The 25,170-nt window shown below is 41.1% G+C and overlaps 1 protein-coding gene and 1 non-coding gene across 4 annotated transcripts in view; both read left to right on the forward strand.

Moving 5' to 3' along the window:
• reep3b (receptor accessory protein 3b) overlaps positions 1-25,170 on the forward strand; it is a 71,764-nt gene that overhangs the window by 40,801 nt on the left and 5,793 nt on the right. For all 3 annotated transcript variants that reach the window (XR_009793657.1, XM_061810755.1, XM_061810756.1), the window contains exons 4-6: positions 8,836-8,956; positions 9,053-9,166; positions 22,452-22,614. Coding sequence is in view for 2 of the 3 variants with exons in the window: in XM_061810755.1 (XP_061666739.1) it covers positions 8,836-8,956; positions 9,053-9,166; positions 22,452-22,614 (398 nt within the window). In the remaining variant the exon portion in view is untranslated. The remainder of the gene's footprint in view (positions 1-8,835; positions 8,957-9,052; positions 9,167-22,451; positions 22,615-25,170) is intronic.
• On the forward strand, positions 9,791-9,865 carry trnaa-ggc (transfer RNA alanine (anticodon GGC)). Its single transcript has one exon. It is a non-coding gene; the product is annotated as a tRNA-Ala (tRNA).

The following is a 25,170-nucleotide window of genomic DNA, read 5'->3' on the forward strand; positions in this document are numbered from 1 at the left end:
GTACAATAAGTCTCAGAATTATTTTAAGTAACATTGTTACACTGTTGCTAACCTATGATGACAAAAGTAGGTTTTACCATTGATGCGACTTCTGGTGCTGCATGGTTTTGCTGATGGCTTTTGTAGTCTGTTTCATACGTCATTAGATAAAACTTCATGAAGCCGTTAAGACTTCCATTCGTTAATCGTAATCCGTAATTCAATTTGATTTGCAATCCTGATGATACGGCGGTGAACAGTTCTTGCTGACAAAGGCATGTCTTTTATTCGTTTATCTTGTCTTGATGCAAAATGTCAAAAAAGTTTGGCAACGTCAAGCACGAATGTTTTGGGATTCTCCCCATCTGTGAATAGCTTTCCATTTCTTCCAACTGCTAAAGCACCTGAACTCCATTCACCTTGTTAGCTCCAAACAAAACTTTGAGGCCCAAGAGGTAGAGCTGGGTGATATGACTTGAAATCCATATCACGGTATAAATAGAATCCCTTCATGGTAACTGTATATATTGCGATATAAACTGAAGCGTTAAAATGAAGACATGTTTTTGAAAGGGTAATTTTAATCTTCATAAACCTCAATCATCTGTGTACGCGTGTGTGTGCCTTGTGAAAGTATTTGTCCCCCTTGAACTTTTCAACCTTTCGCCACATTTCAGGCTTCATACATGAAGATATAAAGCAATCATACAAGAGATCACATTGAAATGGAAGGGGTATCAGACCACTGCAAATCTACCAAGACCCAGCCGTCCCTCTAAACTTTCACCTCGAGTAAGCAGAAAACTGATCAGAAATGCAGTCAAGAGGCCTATGATCGCTCTGGATGAACTGCAGAGATCTATAGCTGAGGTGGGAGAGTCTGTCCAGCAACAATCAGTCATACACTGCACAAATCTAGCCTTTATGGAAGAGTGGTAAAAAGAAAGCCATTTCTCAAAGATATCCATAAAAAGTCATGTTTAAAGTTTGCCACAAGCCACCTGGGAAAGACACCAAACGTGGAAGGTGCTCTGGTCAGATGAAACCAAAAAAACTTTTTGGTCATAATGCAAAACGATATGTTTGGCGTAAAAGCAACACAGATCATCACCCTGAACAAACCATCCTCACTGTCAAATATGGTGGTGGCAGCCTCGTGGTTTGGGCCTGCTTGTTTCAGCAGGGACAGGGGAGATGGTTAAAATTGATGGGAAGATGACTGGAACCAAATACAGGACCATTCTGGAAGAAAACCTGTTGGAGTCTGCACAAGACCTGAGACTGAGACGGACATTTATCTTCCAACACAACAATGATCCGAAACATAAAGCCAAATCTACAATGGAATGGTTCACAAATAAACGTATCCACATGTTACAATGGCCAAGCCAAAGTCCAGACCTGAATCCAATTCTGTGGGCAGAGCTGTTCACAAATGCTCTCTATTCAACCTCACTGAGCTGGAGCTGTTTTGCAAGTAAGAATAGGCAAGAATTTCAGTCTCTCGATGTGCAAAATGGATAGAGACATACCCCATGTGACTTGCAGCTGTAATTGCAGCAAAAGGTGGTGCTACAAAGTATTAATGCGAGGGGGCTGAATAATCTTGCACACTCCACTTTTCAGGTTTTTATTTGTTAAAAAGTTTAAAATATACAATAAATTTTGTTCCACTTCACGATTGTGTCCCACTTGTTTATTCTTGACAAATCAATCTTTGTTTAAAGCCTGAAATGTAGTAAAAGGTTGAAAAGTTCAAAGGGGCCGAATACTTTCACAAGGCACTATATATATATATATTATATATATATATATATATATATATATATATATATATATATATATATATATATATATATATCATCATAAGGTGTGTCTTGACCACACCTTGACAATGAGACCTTTTTGTCGGCCATCAGTCAGGACTGAACCAGTACATTTTGATTTGCACTGACAAGGGGCTGAATTGCTGTTTGAATAGTGATAGGTTAGGGGTTTGGCTTGGCTTTCCATGCCTGTTTGCACCTCCTTAATTACACATATCCACAATCCTTAAATAGAAGGCTTTTTGGGACGACCAGAACACTTCCGAGAGCTGACAGTCCAGGCAAATTGAGTATTCAGGGAATAAGATCCTTGGTGAGAGAAGTAAAGAAGAACTCAAAGATCACTGTGGCTGAGCTTTAGAGTTGCAGTCGGGAGATGGGAGAAAGTTGTAGAAAGTCAACCATCACCGCAGCCCTCCACCACTCAGGGCTTTATGGCAGAGTAGCCCGACGGGAGCCTCTCCTCAGTCCAAGGAACATGATAGCCTAGATGGAGTTTGCTAAAAACCACCTGAAAGATCCAAGATGTTGAGAAATAAGATTCATGGGTCTGAGGAGACCAATGTTGAACTTTTTGGCCCTAAATCGTTTATGCTGTAGGGATTCGCGAGTTTGGACCCTACCCGTGTTCGATGATCGAGGAAGAGATGACCAATGATTAGAAAAAGTTAACAACAAATGGATTTATTACAAAGGAATGTGCAATACAGACGTCCGGGTTTGATCTAGGCATCTGGTGGACATGAGAAATGTCTTCTGACAAGAAGACAAGGGCTGCCCGGTAACGGTAACACAAGGTTTTTATCTGGATGGGTCCTTGGTGGACTTGGTTACATGAATTAAAATGTTAAAATACCTGTAACGTCACTCACTACAATAAATTAAAATAAAAATTATTTGCGTGTCGCTAACAGGTCATGCAGCCCTTCATACGATCGGTGCTCACGAAGTAGCCCTCAGCCTCAAAAAGTTTGCTGAGCCCTGCTCTATACACACCTACCTGTCATTCTGAACCCACGAAACTCTTGTCCTTTGCACCCGTGCAATTAATTTTTCACAACAAACTGGGTCTCTTTGAAACTTAGGAAGGGTAAATCCATCCTCCCGAGTGTTCAAACAATATCCAGCAATGCAACAAGCCGGCATTTTGGCTAACAGAAAGTAATAATGAGCTACCTTCCCGCAGTTAAAACTAATAGAAACAAACGAGTCCGCTTGAGTGTGCTTCTGCCCTTGATCTCACTTCCTGCTTGTCGGAAACAAATCCCTCGAGAGGATTTTCATGGCTGCAGTTACAAAAAGCCATATATGTCAAAATCATCTTTTGCGGTGAAAAAACGGATGGGTCCATACCGGCTGCTGTATTTTCATTAATAACATACCAAAATTCATCCATTTCATGACACTGGCTCTTTAAAATCTTTAACACAAACTGGTTGCATGCAAAGGCCATCCTTTTCGGAGGTCTCCAAGTGGATCTTTATAGCGTGGAGGAGTGTGAAAGAATCTGTCCTCACCAATGGATTAAGAGGCTGGACTGCTATGTGAAGGGAAAACACAACCTCAGTGGTAACTCGAGATGAAAATGACATTGAGCGACAGAGACTGAAATGGTGTGTGACAGAGACTTGCTGAGGCTCTTTAACTCTGATACTGAAGACGACGACTTTAGTGGTTTGAATGAACAGGAGGAGAGGGATTAAAAATTAGTTTTCTGTTATGTTTGAGCCATTTTTTTTTTTTTACAGTCAGTGTTTGGAAACAAGGTATGTACCTCAATATTTACAAAGTCTTTCTGTGTGAACATCTAATTTCACGATGTACCGCTACATATGGTATATATCAGAGGCATGTGGTCCAGCACGACTTGTGTATGGAGGGGGGACACACACACTACAAATAGTGGGCGTGGCGTATTAATTAGTGTGCCCTCACATCCAGAAAAAATTGTACTACCGGCTGCATGATAAGTTTGCTTTTTTAATAAATATGCAAAAATTTCATTTTTTTTTCCCGTTGATTACAGCGTGCCGTGTCACTGAAAGCTGCTGTCATTGCAAACAAAGGCTTTTGTACAGCGTTTTAATTCCCAACACTGTACATACTCCGCATGTAGGCCGCATTCATATCTCATTCAGGATCCCATGGGGAATGGCATCAGGTATGGTGAGGCGGGCTCTGGTCCTGGAGTTAGCATTTCCGGGCCAGTCTGCCTCCCTTCACTCCTCTGCTGGTCCTCCAGTTTTAATACATCATTCACCTGTGGGTTGGGGGAGGGCAGGGTCGTTCGGTTGACGGTACTCTGCTAGGTGTCATGATACTCTGTCCTGCTCTCTGGCCCACCCTGCCTTTCTCCCACAAAATTTTACTGTATATATTCTGGTTGGCCTGTGTGGGGTGACGGTTGCGGGTCAGTATTGCCTTGTGATATTGTGTGAATTGTCTTGCCTCACTCCCACCAGTTTCTCAAGTTTTAATGGAATACACCCCAACACACTCATTCACAGTAAAGAGATGATTGCTGCAACTGGTGATCCGATGCATGCGCTGCCCCTCCCTTTGGAACAGGTGGGGGTGCTTCAGTTGGGCTGCAGACCTCCTTAGGTCTCGGGGGGTCGGGTGGGGGGGTTGCACCCTTCCTCAATGTGCTGGTGCAGCAACTCTATACACCAGTTGGCTAACGAGGATGTTGATCTGGTGTTCATTCACTAAGTTTGATAGACAGACTGGGCTTACATTACATTGTGCTGGGATCATGAATAAGAACATAGGTTACACTACACTACACTAACACTTGTTGTCTTCGTTATTTGTTGCATGTCCTCATTGGGTGGGCCCCCGTCTGCCCCAGTCTACAAATGACTGTTCTGTTATACCCGTGTTCAAATATGTAGACTATCTCAGTTTTGTTCTGCTGTGGTTCTCACCCCTATCCTCCTTGTCCAATCTGAGCCCGTCTGTTCCCTAAACCCCTTTTCTATCCAACTACGTTTTCAATCAACATACAAATGATTTTAAAATTCTTTAAAAAAAAAACAGGGTTAATTTCAAACTTCCCTGTTCCTCAGTAAAACTGTTCCAGCAAAGGCATAGTGATCCCCCTTTTCCAAAGCTGAACAGGACAGGTTAAAACAAAAAAAAATCTGTATAAAAACGTGAGTAAAAGTGTTGAACAAATTAAGAAAGGTAGGGAAAAAAGGCATGGAAAGCAAAGACCACTAGAATCTGTCAATAATCAAGCGGCAATCCAGCCTCATCATTGCAAATAAATATCAGCAGGTTCACTCCTAATAGATACTTTTCAGTGACGTCATGCCGAACACATGTTTTTTGTTTACAACGCCATCTTGGATGCAAGATCGTATCTACATATCATGGCGGACTCATCACCGTAGGACCTAAACTCGACAGTTTTATCAGATATTGCACAACAGTTGGAAAGTCATCACAAACAATAATATACAGAAAAGATAAAAGCAATCCCCTCACCACCATCTGAAAAATAAAAAAACAAACTCATGGGGAATAAAAAACAAATGAAGACAACGAGGAGGTGTTCGATGTTCCAACTCATCCAATTTACCAGACGGGTGGCGGAGATTCAGGCAACATGCTGAACTCATGTTCACAGGACACCTTAAAAACAGAGCTGAAGGGGAAAAGTGCAGTTTCCTCCTCTGTGGATCAGCGATAAAGGACGGGATGTCAGCAATACGTGGACACGGACAGGAGACTAAGATAAGTTGCTAAAAACTTATTACGAAACCCCATATTTGCAAGATATAAGTTTCACGAAAAGGTGCAACATAACGGAGTTATGTGAGCACTTTGTAACAGAACTCAAACTGTTGGTTAAAGACTGTAACTACACTAAAAGCGATGAGATGTTCAGGGACCGCATAGTTTTCTCTAACAACTCACCCAGTGTGCGCGAAAAGTTACTCAGCCAGGTGCTGGAGCTCACGCTCGAAAAAGCGATCGGCATAGCCCGCTCCCACGAGTTGTGAAACGCGCAGCTAAAGGGTATGGCTAGCGAAAGCCACTTGGTTCACGTTATCCACCAGAAACCTGGAAAGCAAAGTTTCACTGTGGGTGCTAGTAGGCATATTGACAGCCCAAAGACCTCCGTAAAGATATGTAACAAGTGTGGAGGATACCACAATAAATTAGCTGAATGCCCAGCAAAAGGTAAACAATGCCTGAAGTGTCAGACCCCTCTTTCTGTCTGTTCTTACAACTATAAGCCACATAATGAAATACCATGATGAAAAGGCCGTAAGACGCTTATAAGCAAGCCATTATTCACAAAAAGGTTACTAAAAAACACGAGTTGTAGTGTAGTTTTGGCGTCCAGTGGGCGTCGTAAACAAGTCATGTGACTCCTGACGTCACATGAAAGTACCTATTGATGCCCTCCAAAATGTTCTCATTGCCAAGCTGTGAGTCAAAACACATCTCCTGGTGGGTAAGAGCAGAAAGCTGTCTCAAGACCATTGAAAATCAATGCATTAATTGCAAGAAAAGTGACATCATTGGTTAGAAGGTATATCTATGCTTCTGAACGTTACAGTGATCATGGTTAGGGCTATAATAACTCAGTACAAAGCCAATCATACCTCCATAAATTTGACTAAGTCAAGTGTTCCTTCCAAGATTTCTGACAGACTAGTACAAAGAATAAAAAGAGGTTCTCCAAGAGCCAATGGACGCCCGTGGAGCACTTCATAAAGACCTGGAATAAGGCGGTTCTTGTGTCACAAGGAAGATAGTGAGTAACGTACTTCGCCGCCATGGCCTGTATGCTAAAATGGCCCAGCCAATCACCTGACTGGAATCCAATCGAGAATCTATGGAAATAACAGAAATTTAAGGTTCATCAATGAAACCTACAGAACCTTAAAGATTTGAAGACAGCTTGTGTGTGCCAAAATTCCACCAGAGCAATGAATGACACTAATTTCTCCATACAGGAAGCATCTTGAAGCTGTGATTGCAAACAAAGGCTTTTGTACAACGTATCAATTAAATAAAGTTGATATATTAACCTAACCCCTGTGCCATTTCATACTATTACAACTTCATTTCTGATCTTATTTTTCGGTTTTATTTGTATGTATGGATTACTTGGGTTGTTCTTACTATCTGGTGAAATTTTCATGTCAATAGCACATTTAATCAGATAAATGGTGACATTAAACACTTATTTCGGCTGCTGTACATTTTTTTTTTAATTACTGTATGCGCTACTTCTATTATTCATAGGTAGTAACTGTTGTGAGATTTGCTCTACGTCACATATGTCATACTCAGGCCCAGGGGCCAAATTTGGCGCACAATGTAATTATATTTGGGCCACAAGACCATATCAAATGTGTTGGCCCGGCAGTATAAAATACTCCATTGCAGTCCAATGTGACTAACCAAATTAGAGCTGGACCCCAGTATACAATAATGTTCAAAACAATAGTCAAAAACGACTCTTAAAGCAGGCTGCAGTGTGTGCTGAGCTGTGTAACGTCTGTGCACCATTTTTCATTGATATAAAGGCATATTCCACCGCCTATCGATTTACGTGTTAGCTCAGTGACGCGGTCCACACAATGAAGGTGGAAGCCGGGGCATGTAATCGCTGCGTCGGGGCCACATTCACAAAGCCCAGTCTGAAATGAAAGTCCTCTCCTGAGCACCGGTGACCACCGGCACATTTTTCCCCCATTTTGTCCTGATAATCCACTCTTATTGACGTTGCACAGTAATGAGTGGATTCAGTCTTGAGTTGACAAAATGAAGACCAATCATTGTAAAGGCAGAGGGCTCAGTGTACAATCTTGGTGCTGAGGGTGATTGAGCAAGAGCAATGTGGGCCAAGTCTGACAGACTGTGGACGGTTTGTGAGAAAGTCTTTAATCCAGCAGCAGATGGAAGGAGATAGTCCAAGGAGGAAGAGTTTGTGAAACAAAATGCCTGGGATGATGGTATTAAAGGCTGAGCTAAAGTCTATGAAAAGTATCCTCACGTAGTTCCCTTGGCATTTCAGGTGGCTCAGTGCAGTGTGGAGACCTATTCCAATAGCATCCTCGCTGGACCGGTTTCCTCTGTAGGCAAACTGTTAGGGGTCGAGTGAGCGAGGGAGGGAGTGAGCACCTTATGTGGCGTGCAACCAGCCTCTCAAAGTACTTCATGATCGCAGGTGTGAGTGCAACAGGCCTGTAATAATTTAGACTGTTGATGATTGATTTTTTTGGGGGGGGATGGGAATGATTGTCGCAGATTTCAGGCAGGAGCGAATGTTTGATTGTTGCAGGGAGCTGTTGAAGATTTTTTGTGAAAACTTTGGTCAGCTGATCAGCACAGGCTTTCAGTACTTTCCCTGGCACGCCGTCTGGGCCAGCAGCTTTCCTGGTGTTCACAGTCCTGAGCACACCTCTCACTTAATGTTCTTGAAACGCCAGTGTGCTACTGATGAGAGATGGTTGTGATGAGCCTGGATTTGATCTGACCATTTAACAATGGGCAAAGAAACTGTTTAGTTCCTCTGCCAGCGAGGCGATTGTGTTTTGGCACACATCTTATTTCTGTTGTAGTTTGTGATGTGTTGTAATCCCTTCCCCATCTTTTTTTAGTTGTTTTCTGTGAAGCACTCCTCAATATTTCTTTTGTGGGAAACCTTTTCCACTTTGATGCCTCTCTTTAAGTCTGCTCTTGCAGCACCGTTCTGTGCCTTGTCCCCTGACCTGAAGGCGGCGTTGCAGTGTCTCAGAAGGTCATTAGTCTCCCAGGTCATCCAGGGTTTTTGGTTGGGGGAAAAACAAATTCTCTGTGGAGGTCTGGGGCATACCCTCAGACCCCTGCCCCTCCAATGTTTTTTTTTCTTTTCGGGGGCTCACCATTTTAATGCTTTTGGTGTTTACGTGTCTAATAAACTGTTCGCCAACTGATCACAGGATGTAAACAGATTATCAGCAATAAATATCTACATTTGGATTGTCACGTTGATTTCTGTGTTGGGATATGCTTTGTCCACTTCCAGGTTTCCCTTGTACTATGAACTGAAGGTAGCATTTGTAATCTGGCTCCTATCCCCTTACACCAGAGGAGCAAGTCTCATTTACAGGAAATGTCTGCACCCACTGCTGTCTTCCAGAGAAAGGGTGAGATCCTTTGTGAATAAGCGTTTCAAAAGTGGAAATGCCTTTTACTTGATTAAACTGTACTGTGTGAATGTCCTGTTTATTCTCTCCCTCTAGGAAATAGATGAGTATATTGTGCAGGCCAAGGAAAAAAGTTATGAGACCATGGTGAACTTCGGCAAGCAGGGCCTGAGCATTGCAGCCACTGCTGCTGTCACTGCAGCAGTCAAGGCAAGTATCGAAATGTTATATTAGGACCTAGATTTTGATGAGTTTTTCTATAAAAAGTCATTTCTTCACTTCCTCTTATAGATATCATATTTGGCTATACCAAGAAGGATTGTTTTTTTGTTTTCTTTGTTTTTTCATATTTTGAATCATCAGGATCTCCATGATGGGTAAATGAGATTGAGATATGCATCTTTTACTACTTTGATGCTTGTCTCACAGCAACCTCTTCATGAACAGTCAATATAAATGAAGAATGTTTGTGTTTTCATCAGCTTTGTATAACTCCTGAATCTATGAGCCAATCCTATCTCATTCTGTAAGGCAGTGGCTTTCAAACTCGGGGTTAAAGTTTAGGAAAGGGAAGGCTGAACCCTTCCTCTCCGATGGTTAAAGGCTTCAAGCCGACCACCGGAGCGAAAAGGAAGTGTACTGGTCTTCTACCCTTGGAATCAATTTCCTTCCATCTTGATTCCCTCCACCGATGTAGTTTTTATTTTGGTCTTGGCGTCCATACCAGACCACTGTCCAGATAAGCCATCATTCATCATTTTGGTTTTACTATAGAGTTCAGTTGTTCTAATGCATTATAAATTGTATTTTATACGAAGACACAAAAGGTAGGAGGGCCCCATAGCTCAGTGGTTAGAGCATTGGTTTGGCAAACCAGGGCTCGTGAGTTCGTATCTCACTGGGGGGCCTCCACTCCCCAAGAAGGGTTGCGTCAGGAAGGGCATCCGGCGTAAAAACTGTGCCAAACAAATATGAGCGTTCATCTGAGATGTTACGCTGTGGTGACCCCTAACTGGACAAGCCGAAAGAAACTTATTACAATGAAATAACAGGTATGTAATTACTATTTTTTTTTATATTACAAAGAAACCAACAACAAAAAAAAATATATATATATTTTTTTTAAAGTTCCTAAAATTAAAAAAAAAAAATAGTTTTATTCAAATATTCCTAACTGTGTAGAAATATCTCTTCTTGTGTGCTAATGACGTTAGCTTCTCGCAGGCCTTCTTCAGGTCGTTGCACAGATAAAAAAATTACATATAGTGTCTCAGGAGCTGTTTGTTGGTAGAAAGCAAACGAAGTGAAAAGATTGAAGCTGTTTCCCTCTCTATACTATTTGTTTTAGTGACTCATTTTGAGTTTGAGTAACAACACCCAAGGAATTTTTCTCTAGCAGTCGGTGCCGCTCTGATACGACATTCATGTTGAGTACTGAGAAGACGAACAAACTAACAAGAACGCAATAGACATTCAATTAATAGGGAACTGTTTCTTAAAAGAGCCACAGTTATGTAAAAATGCAGTGTTCTAGCATATAGAACAGTTAGTGACTCATTTTGATTTTCCATTAGTATGTTTATTCCAATTAGTTCCATCCTCTAATCTTGTTAAAAGTATTATAAAAAAGATATCTATGTATATGTAACTTTTTAATGTATTGATTTTATATATATATATATATATATATATATAAAACAGCGTTCTCCCGTTACTCACAAGGGTTATGTTCATTGCACCCCCACAAATCACAAAAATCCGCAAATAATGGATGCAGCATTAATACACAATGGTTACACTGTCAGCATGTATGCCAGCGCGTTTTAGCATGTATGTAAGATACCATATGATGGCACTCTCAAGGCAGTGAGGTACACTTGCATTTCACATATGTAACCAGAAGAAGTTTACATTGCCCCACACACTACCTGTGTAGGCAAGTCATTACTGATATACACACTCACGGTGTAACATCAGAACTAAACTTTTCACACCATGGCAAACAGAATAACATAACTAACAAATAAGAAAACAAAAGAATGACTCACAAAATAACTAACACAAAACATGCACTTGAAACGCCCTTTATATCCAGCCTTCTCTGTGGCCTTCAGGACCTCCATAGTGCCGCAAAGCATGCTGGGACGAGACAAAAAATATGCAGGGCCGGGATTGGTAAACTGCGAATGGCCAAGGGCACACTGTATATATAATTTAATATTGACTTTTATTCTTTATTTCTATTATGTTATAATGAATGAATAAATGATATTTACGAATCAATGAAGAAAATAAATCAATTGAGGTAAGGGTGATTCAAATTAGGATTGAACTAGGGTTAAGGTTAATAAAGGGTTAACTAAAATTCAGGTTGGATATAAAGATTAAGGTTAGGGTTAAAGTAAAGTTAGGATTATAAAAATTACGATTTATCAAATAGTACAATCAAAGTCAATTAATCAAATGTTTCCATCCGGAAGAGAATGCAAAAGTTCTTGTTTCTTGGCCAAAACTGTTTTCCGTTGTGTAGTCTTGAACCAATCCAAATTGTCTGTGTATGAGGCTCGTTTGGGAATTCCGTCCATTGCTCCCATCGCCCCAGACTGTGTGTCTGCTCCTCTTTATCAAAATTTACTGATGAACGTCTTTGCCATTTGTGAGAAAACGTTAGTAGAGCCGCCATATTGAATGTGTCAGGTTAATGTGTATCAAGTCGTGCACACACTAAAACGGTTTGAGTTACTGAAGGTTTTGGAGTGCGAATGCGCGCTTGTAATCTAAACTGTATATTTCAGTTTGTTTCTTCTTCCGGATGCTTTTGAGTGCTGCTGAGAGCCACCCTGTCAACTCTGGCACTGTTTGCGTCAACTGTAATTTATAGAAATACGTCTATATTTTATAGCGTTAACAGTGGAAAAATACAAACAAACACAAAATCACCTTTTCAACTTACATATAATTATATAAAAATGATTTTGGCGATTGTTTATTATGTAGCTCTTACTTCCTCGTTTGAGCTTCATCGAGTGTTTTCGTTTGATGATGATGAATCCTGAGCAAGCTCAGACTCATTTGTATCATTCCCGCCGGATGCGAAACGGAGAGTTAGCTTGATGATGTATGCCATTGTCCCGACTTAGCTGCCCAAATGTCATTCTTCTGTGTGGCCAATAGACATCTCTGTTGCGGGTCCATCTGGGGGTGGCCTTTAATTAATTGAGCGGTCACCCACAGCTGTCCAATATTTCCTGTGATGTTCTAGGCTTGTAATCCACTTTGCGTCAGAGTGCTGAAACAAATGTCTGTGTGTTGCTTCCGAGGCTCGCTGTCAATCTACGTTGTGTTGGCATGTGAAATCAACACTCTTTGGCGTCTGGCCTCACCTACCCGCGAAGAGTTAAGTACGTAGTGTTGCTGGGTGTCAGCTTTACGACATTATGATTTAAAAGACTTGTTTATTTTTACACTTCGTTTATTGATAAAATATATGAAATAGGCCACCTTATCCCAAACCCTAAAATACATGTTCCCATTTCAGTCGACCAGAATCAGCTTTAATATGTAACAACACCCAAGGAATTTTTCTCTAGCAGTCGGTGCCGCTCTGATACGACATTCATGTTGACTACTGAGAAGACGAACAAACTAACAAGAACGAAGAACAATAGACATTCAATTAATAGGGAACTGTTTCTTAAAAGAGCCACAGTTATGTAAAAATGCAGTGTTCTAGCATATAGAACAGTTAGTGCACCAACCCCCCACATTATGTTAAGCTTATACAGTGTGCCCTTACCGGTTCATGATTCACTGTTATAGGACCAGTGCAGTGAGAATTGTGCAATGAGTGCATTTTAAAGTGATGAATCGTGCGATAGTCTACAGTATATATCCCTAATACTAATAGACCAGTAGGGTGTGAGGGTGTGGCCCAACAAAGGCACAAGGCAGAAAATAGTCGGTTCACTGATCACTGACAGTTCCCCTAAAGTTGAGCTGTTCTCCTCATGCATCAGTCCACCCTTTCGAAATCCGTTGGTGATCGTAGATTCTTTCACAGTGGTCCACGTTTTTAAAATCCCCCGGCAGACATCAGAAAAGGATGATCCTCGCATGCAGCCAGTTTTTTTTCAAGATTTCTCGCTGTTGTTCATCCAAGCCTCCCACTCACCTTGGAGTGCTGCTTTAGCAGCACGTTTCATACAGATCTCCAATGGCTACAAAAACTGTATGTAACTCCAGGAATTGACTTTGATCTCTTGATGGCTGTTTTTGCAGAATCTGTTATATGGGCCCTCATGCTGTCCAAAATAGGCAATGCTTTTTTCTGGTGGAAAAAATCTTCCTGCACATCTACTGTAACTGTCAGCTATTGAGTCAAGCTTACTATCATCCACTTTTTTTGATTAACTTTGACTTTGCCTTTTGAGAGTTTGTCTTTTGCCGTAGTCATCATCTTAAAAATCCCCATTGGTGGAAGCTTTTGTCTGGAAGTGGTGCACCTCTGTGTGCGTTCTCTCGTGTCCAGTTGTATTGTTGGATCTCAGTGCGGCTTTTTAGATGGTAGATCATAATTATACTACGGAACAAATTGGAAACGTGGGTAGGACTAAATGGAGCTGTCCTTAAATGGTTCTACCTGGAGGAAAGGAGCTACTTTGTAACCATTGGAGTTGTTTTCACTAAAATGGATGACGCTCCTGTCTTTTCACAGTTTGTGCTAGAGGTAGGTCAAACATCAAAGGCACTTCATCCATATTTCTGATGTTGTCTGGTCAATGGAATCCTCGGCTATTTTTATTGCAATCAATTTCTGGAAGTTTTCAACTTTTTCCTCTTAGTCGTATCTGTTTTTCTTTTAACTCTGTGATTGGCCCCAAAAATCTCGATTGTCTAAAGCCTACTGTCAAGCCCACAAACCATTTGCTAAAGACAAGTAGACTAAATACATGAACTACTGGAACCATGTCCTGTGGTGTGATCAGATAAATTTACTGGTTTAAACTTTAGATGGTGTCACGTTTACAGTATGTGACAGCAACCAGGTGAGGAGTACAAGGTTTCTTGCTTTTGGTCAAGCATTCTCAAGGTAGTGTCACTTTTAACTCAAGTTTAACAAAATAATTTGTACAGTGACTTTCTTTTTCTTTGCTCTTTCTTTCTGTTCCTGTCTCACTGACTGATGCTCATTCTCTCTCTCTCTCTCTCTCTCTCTCTCTCTCTCTCTCTCTCTCTCTCTCTCTCTCATATGAATGACTCCATTGCAGTGGAAAAAAAGGTGGCTATCAAATCACTAAAAATGCACTTGCGGAAATAAGATATAATAATTTATTATTATTGTTTTATTTTTTATTAATATTATTTTTTAAATTATTTTATTCATCATTGCATCTGTAAAGAAAAAAAGGTTGCAGATTAGACCCCTGAAGAAAGTCAAGGTGTTTCTGATGACTACACAAAATGTTGAGATTTTGGGCACAATTTGAACATTTTCATTGAGGGGTGTAGACTCATTTGTTGCCACTGGTTGAAACTTTTAACGCTGTGTTGCGTTATTGTAATGGAAATCTACACTGTGATCAAAAATATTTACAAAAATGTAAGAGGTGGAATAATTTTATGGAGATACTTGGGATAACCCTCTCATGACTAAGTTTCTTTCTCTTTGCTGACCTCTTTCTTTCCCTTAGGGCTTTTCTGCTCCACCAGGCTCTTTTGGGAGGTAAAGAAAAATAGATGCATGGACCAAACTTCCACCATTTCACACCACCATTGTCATCACATCGTCATGTCATATAATCATGTCAATGTACTTAGTGTTCACAATTATCTATTGAGTAAATCCATTGTTTTTTGTGAACACATCCCAATAATCAAGTAAACAGTCGGGGAAATAAAAGTATTTAGTCAGACACTAATTGTGAGAGAGGCCTACAGTTTTCATCATACGACTATGAGAGACAAATCAGAATCAGCTTTAATGGCCAAGTATACCACAACACACAAGGAGTCTGTCTCCAGCAATTGGTGCCGCCTTGGTACGACATTCAGAACAAAGAACAGACAAACTAACAAGAACAATGAACAAGAGACATTCAGTTAATAGGAACTATTCCTTATTCCTTAAGAGTCACAGATGTGCAAGATGCAGTCTTTGTTATTTAGAGCAGTTAAGAGTGCATCAATGCCCCACATTATATTAAGCTTATACAGAGCGTCTCTACCCATTCGCAGTTGCACAGTGCAGTGTCCTGGCCACGCCCCTTACAATGACATTCTTGCACTCCTCTTCTGGATCACCCAAAGGCTCTCAAGCAAATTTCAAGTTCAAAATTTCAATTTCAATTTAAAGCATTGGGACACATCTGGCACTGCAATTTAGTCCGGTTCTGTGGTTTTTTTTCTCACCGATCTTGTCATCGTTTTGTCTCTAAATCCAAAAATCATAATGTATGATTTTTTTTTTTTAATCATTTATTTATTTGTGTGATACAGCTGCAAATAAGTATTTGAACACCTGAGAAAAACAATGTTAATATTTGGTACAGTTGCCTTTGTTAGCAACTACAGAGGTCAAAGATTTCCTGTAGTTGTTCACCAGGTTTGCACACACTGCAGGCGGGATTTTGGCCCACTCCTTCACAAAGATCTTTTCTAGATCAGACAGGTTTTTGGGCTGTCGCCTAGAAACATGGAAGTTTCAGCTCCCTCCAAAGAACAAGGGGAACATTCAGTGCCATGCATGATTTCAAAAAATGACGTCTTACCAAAAGTCACCTTGGAAACAGTGGTCATTGACCAAGTCCTGTTTTGCACTCCTGGGCTGATTCCTCACCTTTTTAAGAATCATTGAGACCCCACGAGGTGATATCTTGCATGGGGCTCCAATCCGATTGAGATTAACCATCATGTTTAGCTTCTTCCATTTTCTAGTGATTGCTCCAACAGTGGACTTTTTTTCACTCTAGAACAGACAGGTTTCTGGGCTGTTGCTGAGAAACACGGAATTCCAGCTCCCTCCAAACATTTTCTATTAGGTTTAGACTGCCTCGGCCACACCAAAATCTTGCTATGCTTCTTACGGAGCCATCCCTTGGTTTTCCTGGCTGTGTGCTTCAGGTCATTGTTATGTTGAAAGACCCAGCAATGGCCCATCTTCAATGCTCTGACTGAGGGGAAGGGGTGGCTCCCCAAAATCTCACAATACATGGCCACAGTCATCCTCTTCTCAATACAGTGCAGTCGTCCTGTCTCATGTGCAGAAAAACACCCCCAAAGCATGATGCTACCACCCCCATGCGTCACAGTCGGATAGTGTTCTTGGGATGGAACTCATCATTCGGCTTCCTCCAAACACCGTTAGTGAATTTATGACCAAAGCGTTCCATTTTGGTCTCATCTGACCACAAAACTTTCTTCCATGACTTCTCTGTATCATCTAAATTGTCATTAGCAAACAGCAGGGGAACTTTCCGTGCCATGCATGATTTCAAACCATGACGTCTTCGTGTATTACCAAGTCACCTTGTAAACAGTGGTCCCAGCTCTTTTCAGGTCATTTACTAAGTCCTGTCGTGTAGTCCTAGGCTGATTCCTCACTTTTCTAAGGATCATTGAGACCCCACCAGGTGATATTTTGCATGGGGCTCCACTCGGATTGAGACTGACCGTCATGTTTAGCTTCTTCCATGTTCTAATGATTGCTCCAACATTGGACCTTTTTTCACCAAGCTGCTTGGCAATTTCTCCATAGACCTTTCCAACCCTGTGGGGTTGTACAATTTTATATCTGGTGTCTTTGGACAGCTCGTTGGTCTTGGCCATGTTACAAGTTTGAGTCTTACGTATTGTATGGGGTGGACAGGTTTCTTCATGCAGCTCACAACCTCACACAGGTGCATCTGATTCAAGATAATACATGGAGTGGATGTGGATTTTTAAAAGTAACAGGTCTCTGAGGGTCAGCTGCTTCATTGACACACACAGGCATACACACACATACACGCGCGCACACACACACACACGCACACTATCAGCACTTGGGTGCCCCAGGGTTGTGCTCTCTCTCTCTCTGCTTCTTTTTACACAAACTTCACGTCAACGCACCTGGCAGTCAAACTCCTAATGTTTGCAGATGACACCAATCACCGACCTCATCAAAAACGGTGATGAGTCTACGGAATTCTACAACACTCCCCATGATCCATCCAGGCGATACACAGCCTTTACAATCCCCCTTGGGCCTATATGATTGTAATAAGCTTCCCCAGGGCCAATGCAACAGCCCTGCATCATTTATGGAGATGCTGATCAGTGTCTTTGATGACTTGAACATCTCCTTTATCTAGATGACCTGCTTGTCTTTGCCCCCTCTAAGGAAGAGACCCTGAGAAGGCTAGACCTGGTCTTCTCATGCCTTAGAGCCAACAACCTGCAGCTGGCACAGAAGAAATGCCACTTCCTACGCAAGTCTGAGATTTCTTGGCTATATGGTGGACAGCAATGGGGTCTCAGTCGATAAGGAATTTTTTCTGTGTCATCACGGCTTTCAATAAGAAGGATCTCATGAATGTTGATGGGTGCACTGCTTCTCAGTGGATGGTGCTGTTTTACCAACACTTTATCTCTGGCTGTTCTTCCATTGCAAACCCACTTTACACTTTGACTACTGGACAGAAGAGGAGAGCAAGAGGTTCCCCTGGGCGGTGGTTTGCTGGCACCTTCCAAGAACTGACTCCTCAGGATTGGACTCCTGTCTGGGAAGAGGGTGTTTGAGGATCTTAAATCTGCACTCCTTAACAGTGTGGTGTTGGCTCACCCAGACTTTGACAAGCCTTTCATCCTCTCCACCGATGCTTCCAATGATGGTCTGTGTGCTGTCTTGTCTCAAGTGCCTGATTGTGGAGATAGAGCTAGACCCATTGCATTTTCAAGCAAATCCCTGACTCGCAGCCAAGCAAAGTATCCTGTCCACAGAGTTTCTCGCTCTCAAGTGGGCGGTTTGTGAAAAGTTTAGTCACTGCCTTAAAGGTCACAAGTTCACTGTTTGGTCAGACAACAACCCTCTTACATACACTCCAACCAAGCCAAAACTTGATGCTTGTGAGCAGCTTTGGGTCTCAAAACTGGCTCTATATTAATTTGATATCAGTCGCATCCCTGGCAGGTTGAATGTGGTTGCAGATACTCTGAGTAAGGACCTAACCCTTTGTGAAGCCATTGAGCGAGCGGCTGCTGTGCGAGTCTTATTCTGAGCTATTCCGATGATGTCAACAATTAATGTGTGCAAGACACTTTCCGCCTTACTTGCCAACCGCAGTCTCTGGGCAATTTCTCTGCTGTTGTTGGTTCTCTGTCTGAAGATGAGGTCTCCTCACTCCTGTCGTCTGTTAATGATTGGGATCCTGCTCCAAGGCATCGTGCAGCCTCTCTCGCTGACTATCATTCCACTCTGGAACCACCTGGTCAAAACGTGCTGCCTTCCTTGTCCTCTGGAAAACGCCAGAGCCCTACTGGAGTGCATGAAGACCACCAACCCTGTGTGCATTGTGTGCATCCCACTACAGAAAGTGGGATACCTGGAGCTGTGATACAGCTGACACAACCTGGAACTGAACATGCTAAAGACTGTAAAGATGATTGTGGACTTCAGGAGGCATTCTTCACCACAGTTATCCCTCCCGCTGCCCAAACTGCTTTCTGTCACAACAGTCAACACCTTCAAATTCCTAGGAGTTAGTCTTTCAGGATCTGAAGCGGGAGACTATCAACTCCATCCTCTAAAAGGCCCAGCAGAGGATTGAAGCACGTCAGCTGTTGAGGCAGTTCTTCAGAGTAGTTATTGAGTCAATCCTGGTTTCTTCCATCACTGTCTGGTTTAGTGCTGCTACAAAAAAAGAACAAACTTCAATTAACCTTTCCGATGGCAATCTTAAGCTCCACCCCCTTAGCCATGTCCCACAAGCTTCTAAAATGGCAATTGAACAGAACATGTTCGAAGTCGATTCTCTATCGCATATTCCAGATAATACTGGGGTATGTTTTTTGCCAAATGCGTCAGACTTGTCCAAGAGAGTTCTACAGAGAGGTTTCAACTATTTCACGCAAGGATATGTACACGGAATTAAGATTTTGGACTGTGCAGGACCCAATGTCAGAATGACAGCGAAATGTTGGCGATCAATGCAAAAAAAAAAAAAAAGTTTGACGCCTCACCAACTTCATACTGAAATCCAACATGATAAAATAGTGGAATCGTATTGTGCATGTAAAGCAGGGTGAATACTTTTTACTTGGAAAGATCAAGAGTAATATAATTGTAGTCTTTATAAGTGAGTGGGTGTATTCATTTGACTTGGCTCATAATCGAACCCAGTGCTCTGTTTTAAAAGTCCTTTGTGATACAAATAGACATTTCTCTTGCATGACATCGCGCATTTGCGTATCATTAACCCGCCTCTTCAGCATAAAACATTACACACTTCATTCAGCAGGTTAGTGATACACTGACAAAGAGAAAGTTGTTCTCCAATGTAAAAAGCACTGATAATAATTGAATCAAATTCAGAGAAGATACTTCTCCCTCACTTACCTTCGAACATCTACACGCGCTCTTCCACAAGCCTGAATCCATCGTAGCCACTTCGTCAACTGTGTTTAAGGTTTTGGAAAATAAATCAACCGGGCCCCTTGTAACCTAGCAGGATATCGTTCATCAGAATTGCTCGTCCCCCAAGCGCATCTGAGGACCATTTTCTTCGTAACATTAACTTTTCCAAGCGCACGCTACTGACAAACAGCATTGCTTGTGGGATGACGTGGCAAGAGGGGCGTGTCAAGCCAGGGGTTAAGACAAATCTGATTGGCTATTATTGTACGAGTAATTGACAGGTCGGAAAGTACCATTGCAACAAGCATTCAAAATTGCTGAAAATATTGTCGATACCTCCCTACCCACCCTTGAAGAGTTATACACTGGGAGACCAAAGACAAGCGCATGCAAAATCATCTGGGACATTACACGGCCTGGTGCCCAGTGCTTCCACCTCCTTCTCTTGGGACGGCAATACCGAACTATGCAAACAAAAACAGTCATTCCAACAACCTCTTCCTTGTTGCCATTAACTTTTTAAACAGCTAACTTACAATTCCATTGCAGCATCATGCCAATTTTCTGTCTTGAGTTTGTTGTCACATTTCTGTCGGACCAATTATATATTACTCATGCACACACTGTAGTAGTTTCACCACGCTGCACTGTTTGCATATGTTTTTGATCAATATTGACAATTCGCGCTTGAGTAGCATCTCCACCACTTGCACAATCGACTGAAGAGTATTTGCAACACTTGGACAATCAACATTGTCCCAGATTATTGCACTACTAGTCACTTTAAACTGCATACATTTCTTTTCTCAATGTCTTTATGTCTCAAAAGTATTGTGTCTGTCGAGAGCGGCTCCACCTACAGGTGACAAATTGCTTATGTTTTTGACATACTTGAGAAAATAAAGATGCTTATAATGAGTTTACACAGGTGCCATTAATACAGGTAATGAGTGGAGGACAGAAAAGCCTCTTAAAGAAATTTCAGGGTTACTTTTACTTGTATACTTATTTTTCACCATCATTTGCTCATTAATTCTTTAAAAATAAACAAGGGGATTTTCTGGATTTTTTTTCTCCCCCACATTTTGTCTCTGGTAAGAGGAAAATTCCAGGCCTCTTATCTTTTTAAGTGGGAGAACTTGGATAGTTGGTTGCTGATGAAGGAGTTTATTTCCCCACTGTACTAATAGATGGTGTTCAAAGTAGTTTTAGGTCCACAGTTGAATTCCCAAGTTAAATCAAAATTACAAAACTGAAGACTGTATTTACCATTAAATTTCAAAACTCAACTTAAAATTAGCTGTCAAATGTGTACAGGAAAGTGGAGCTGGAGATTTCCTGCTCTGAAAAAGGGTCACCTCTCAATTTGTTGCAATTATCTCACCTTCTGGTTCATATTCCGATATTGCCATTATTGCATATTTGTCTAAATTGTGATGTGCACTTTTTACAAATCAAAATGTTTATTTGTTAATAAAGAACAATTTGGCCAACAAACTGTTCGTCACACTGCGTATGTCTGTTCGTTGTAGGCTTTTTAACTGCGTTTAATATTGGCACTAGTAGTATTTCCAAAAATTGTTTGAATTTAATTCATACTCACCAATGCCAAGATTTTGGAAGTTGTTTTCACATAATGGTTCTGTCAACATTTAAACTATGGGGAAAATATTAAGTATGCTATGTGTTAAAACTTGGTTTTGAGAAAATGTTCCAGAAAATGACAAACCAAATCAGTGGACCTTTCCGACTGGCGATCTTCAGCTCTGCCTTCCTTACCTACAGTTGCTATGCCCCACAATTTTCCAAAATGGTGACTGAACACAATAGGTTTGAACTCGGTCCTCTATTGCGTATTCCATTTAATATTGGGGTATGTTTTTTTGCCAAATGCGTCGGACTTGTCCAAGAGAGAGGTTTCAACTATTCCATGGATATGTACTCGAAATTAAGATTTTGGACGGAGCAGGACGCAATGTCAGAATTACAGCGAAACGTTGGTGATCGATGCAAAAAAAGTTTGACGCCTCACAAACTTGATATTGAAATCCAACATGATAAAATAGTGGAATCGTACTGCGCATGTAAAGCAGGGTGAGTACTTTTTACTTGGAAAGAACAAGAGTAATATTGTAGTCTTTATAAGTGAGTGGGTGTATTTATTTGACGTGGCTCGTAATGGAACCCAGTGCTATGTCTTTAAAGTCCGATGTGATACAAATGGGCAAATAGACATTTCTCTTGCATGACATCACGCGTTTACATATCCCTAACTCGACTCGTCGGCATAAAAAATTACACACGTCATTCATCAGGTCAGTGATACACTAACAAAGTCAGTTGTTCTCCTGCAATGTTTAAAGCACTGATAATAATGAAATCAAACTAAGAGAAGATACTTCTCCCTCACTTACCTTCGAACATACAGGCTTGTTTGTTGATATTTTTCCACACTTGTTGTACATGAGGTCTTCCGCAAGCTTTATATTCCATCCAATCCAGACACTTCGCCAACTGTTTTAGGGTTTGGAAAATTAATCAACTGGGCCCCTTGTGACCGAGCAGGATATTTTTCGTCAGAATTGCATGTTCCCAAAGCGCATCTGAGGACCATTTTCTTCTTAACATTAACTTTTCAAAACGCACGCTACTGACAAACAGTTTTGTTTGTGGGACATGGCTGCTGGAGGGGCGGGACAAGCTAGATCTTAAGACAATGCGGCTATCTGATTGACTCTTATTGTACGAGTGATTGACATGTCCGAAAGGTCCATTCCCCCATGTCCTGAAAATAAAATTCACTAACTTCATCAGTGGCAGTTTTTCTTGAACCTGAGAAACTGATACAATATAAATTGACTTAGTCTGTGGCTTCTTCTGTCACAGGGTCAAGGAGCTATCACAGAAAAGCTGCGCAGCTTGAGTATGCATGATCTCACACAGATCAGTCAGCAAGACGAAAGAGGTGACAACCAACTGTATCGATACTCCCATGCTGCTAATCCATCCGTGAAACGATCGCAGAGTGCTGATGTACCTGATGAAGCAGGTATACAAAGGCACGCACAACTCACAGACATTATAAATTATTATTAAAATTTAAGATTTGTATAGATTTACTACAAAAATGTTCAAGTCTCTCACTGTTTTGCCTTCACAAAGATTGGTCACTTTTGAGTATAATCTTTCTAGTTCTTTACAAGTGTTGGTTATGTTATTACTTGATATTTTTTCCAAAACAAAACAGATGATGATGATTATAATTGTTACTTTTGTTATGTAGGTAAATTTCAGCTCTTCCATTCACCAGTCACAGTATGTTGTTGAACTGCATAAAGGAATGAGCGAATAAGAATCATGAAATGGAGAACTGGAGATGTGCAATGAAGGATATAAGTATTTGAACACCCTGCTATATTGCAAGTTCTCCCACTTAGAAATCATGGAGGGGTCTGAAATTTTCATCGTAGGTGCATGTCCACTGTAAGAGAGATAATCTGAAAAGAAAAATCCAGAAATCACAATGTATGATTTTTTTTTTTTAACAATTTATTTGTGTGATACAGCTGCAAATAAATATTTGAACATCTGAGAAAACTGTTAATATTTCGTACAGTAGCCTTTGTTTACAATTACAGAGGTCAAACATTTCCTGTAGTTGTTCACCAGGTGAGCACACACTGCAGGCGGGATTTTGGCCCACTCCTCCACAAAGATCTTTTCTAGATCAGACAGGTTTTTGGGCTGTCGCCTAGAAACACGAAGTTTCAGCTCCCTCCAAAGATTTTCTATTTGAATTAGGTCTTGAGACTGGCGAAGCCACCCCTGAACCTTGATATGCTTCTTACGGAGCCACTCCTTGGTTTTCCTGGCTGTGTGGTTCGGGTCATTGTCATGTTGAAAGACCCAGGGATGACCCATGACTGACTGATGGAAAGAGGTTGTTCCCCAAAATCTCACAATACATGGCTGCAGTCATCCTTTCCTGAATACAGTTTAGTCGTCCTGTCACATCTGCAGAAAAACACACCCCAAAGCCTGATGCTACCACCCCCATGCTTCACATTAGGGATCGTGTTTTTGGGACAGAACTCATCATTCGTCTTCCTCCAAACACAGTTAGTGGTATGACGAAAAAGTTCCATTTTGGTCTCATTTGACCATAAAACCTTCTCCCATGACTTCTCTGTATCATCCAAATGGTCATTGGAAAACTTAAGATGGACATTGACATGTGCTGGTTTAAGCAGGGGAACCTTCAGTGCCATGCATGATTTCAAACCATGATGTCTTAGTGTATTACCAACAGTCACCTTGGAAACGGTGGTCCAAGGTCTTTTCAGGCCATTGACCAAATCCTGTCATGTAGTCCTGGGCTGATTCCTCACATTTCTAAGGATCATTGAGACCCCACGAGATGATATCTTGTATGAGGCTCCACTCCAATTGAGATTGACCGTCATGTTTAGCGTCTTCCATTTTCTAATAATTGCTCAAACAGTAGACCTTTTGTCACCTAGCTGTTTGGCAATTTCTCCATAGCCCTTCCCAGCTGTGTGGAGTTGTACATTTTTGTCTCTGGTGTCTTTGGACAACTCTTTGGTTTGGTCATGTTAGAAGTTTGAGTCTTACTTATTGTATGGGGTGGACAGGTGTCTTTATGCAGCTAACGACCTCACAGAAGTGCATCTGATTCAGGTTAATACATGGAGTGGAGGCAAAATTTTAAAGGCCAAGTAACAGGTCTTTGAGTGTCAGAATTCTAGCTGCTAGACAGGTGTTCAAATACTTATTTGCATCTGTATCACACAAATAAATCGTTAAAAAAATCATACATTGTGATTTCTGTATTTTTCTTTTTAGATGATCTCTCTCACAGTGGACAATTCTACCAACGATGAAAATTTCAGACCCCTCCATGATTTCTAAGTGGGAGAACTTGCAATATAGCAGGATGTTCAAATACTTATTTTCTTTACTGTATTTCTCTGCCACACCAGACTTCCGAATGGAGTACCAGAGTTTCTCTCTTGGTACTCTGTCATAGGCTTTCTCTCGATCCACGAAGACACAGTCTTCCTTTCTCAGTTTCCACCACATGGTTCTTTGCTCTACTTTTGCCGTCTTAATCTTCCGACCCACCACCATAGTCATCCAACACACCACCCTCCTATGCTGTCAAGCAACACTCTTCCTTACCACTACCTTACAGTCATTGACCTCCTTCAGATGACATCAACAAAATATAATCAGTCTGCGTCCTTATACCTCCGCTATTGTAGGGCATTTGAATAGCTTCTACTGGTAATTGGAATAAAAGTATCCCGTCACTATATACAGTTGTGTTCAAACTAATGGCATCCAATGTGACTAACCAGATGAATTCATGTTTTCTGTATATTTTCTTATTGCTACACCTCAAACAATAGCATTCAATGTGACTAACCAGATTAATTCACGTTTCCTGTATATTTTTTTATTGCTACACCTCAAACAAGTTACCAGTAGTTACAGTAGAATCTCAGAAAACCAACAAGACCCAGCATTGATATCAACATGTTTAAAAAAAAAAACTGGACTCAAAAAGAACAATTTTAAACTCATC

The sequence above is a fragment of the Syngnathoides biaculeatus genome, chromosome 22 (assembly GCF_019802595.1).
Source record: "Syngnathoides biaculeatus isolate LvHL_M chromosome 22, ASM1980259v1, whole genome shotgun sequence".
Taxonomy (NCBI): Eukaryota; Metazoa; Chordata; class Actinopteri; order Syngnathiformes; family Syngnathidae; genus Syngnathoides; species Syngnathoides biaculeatus.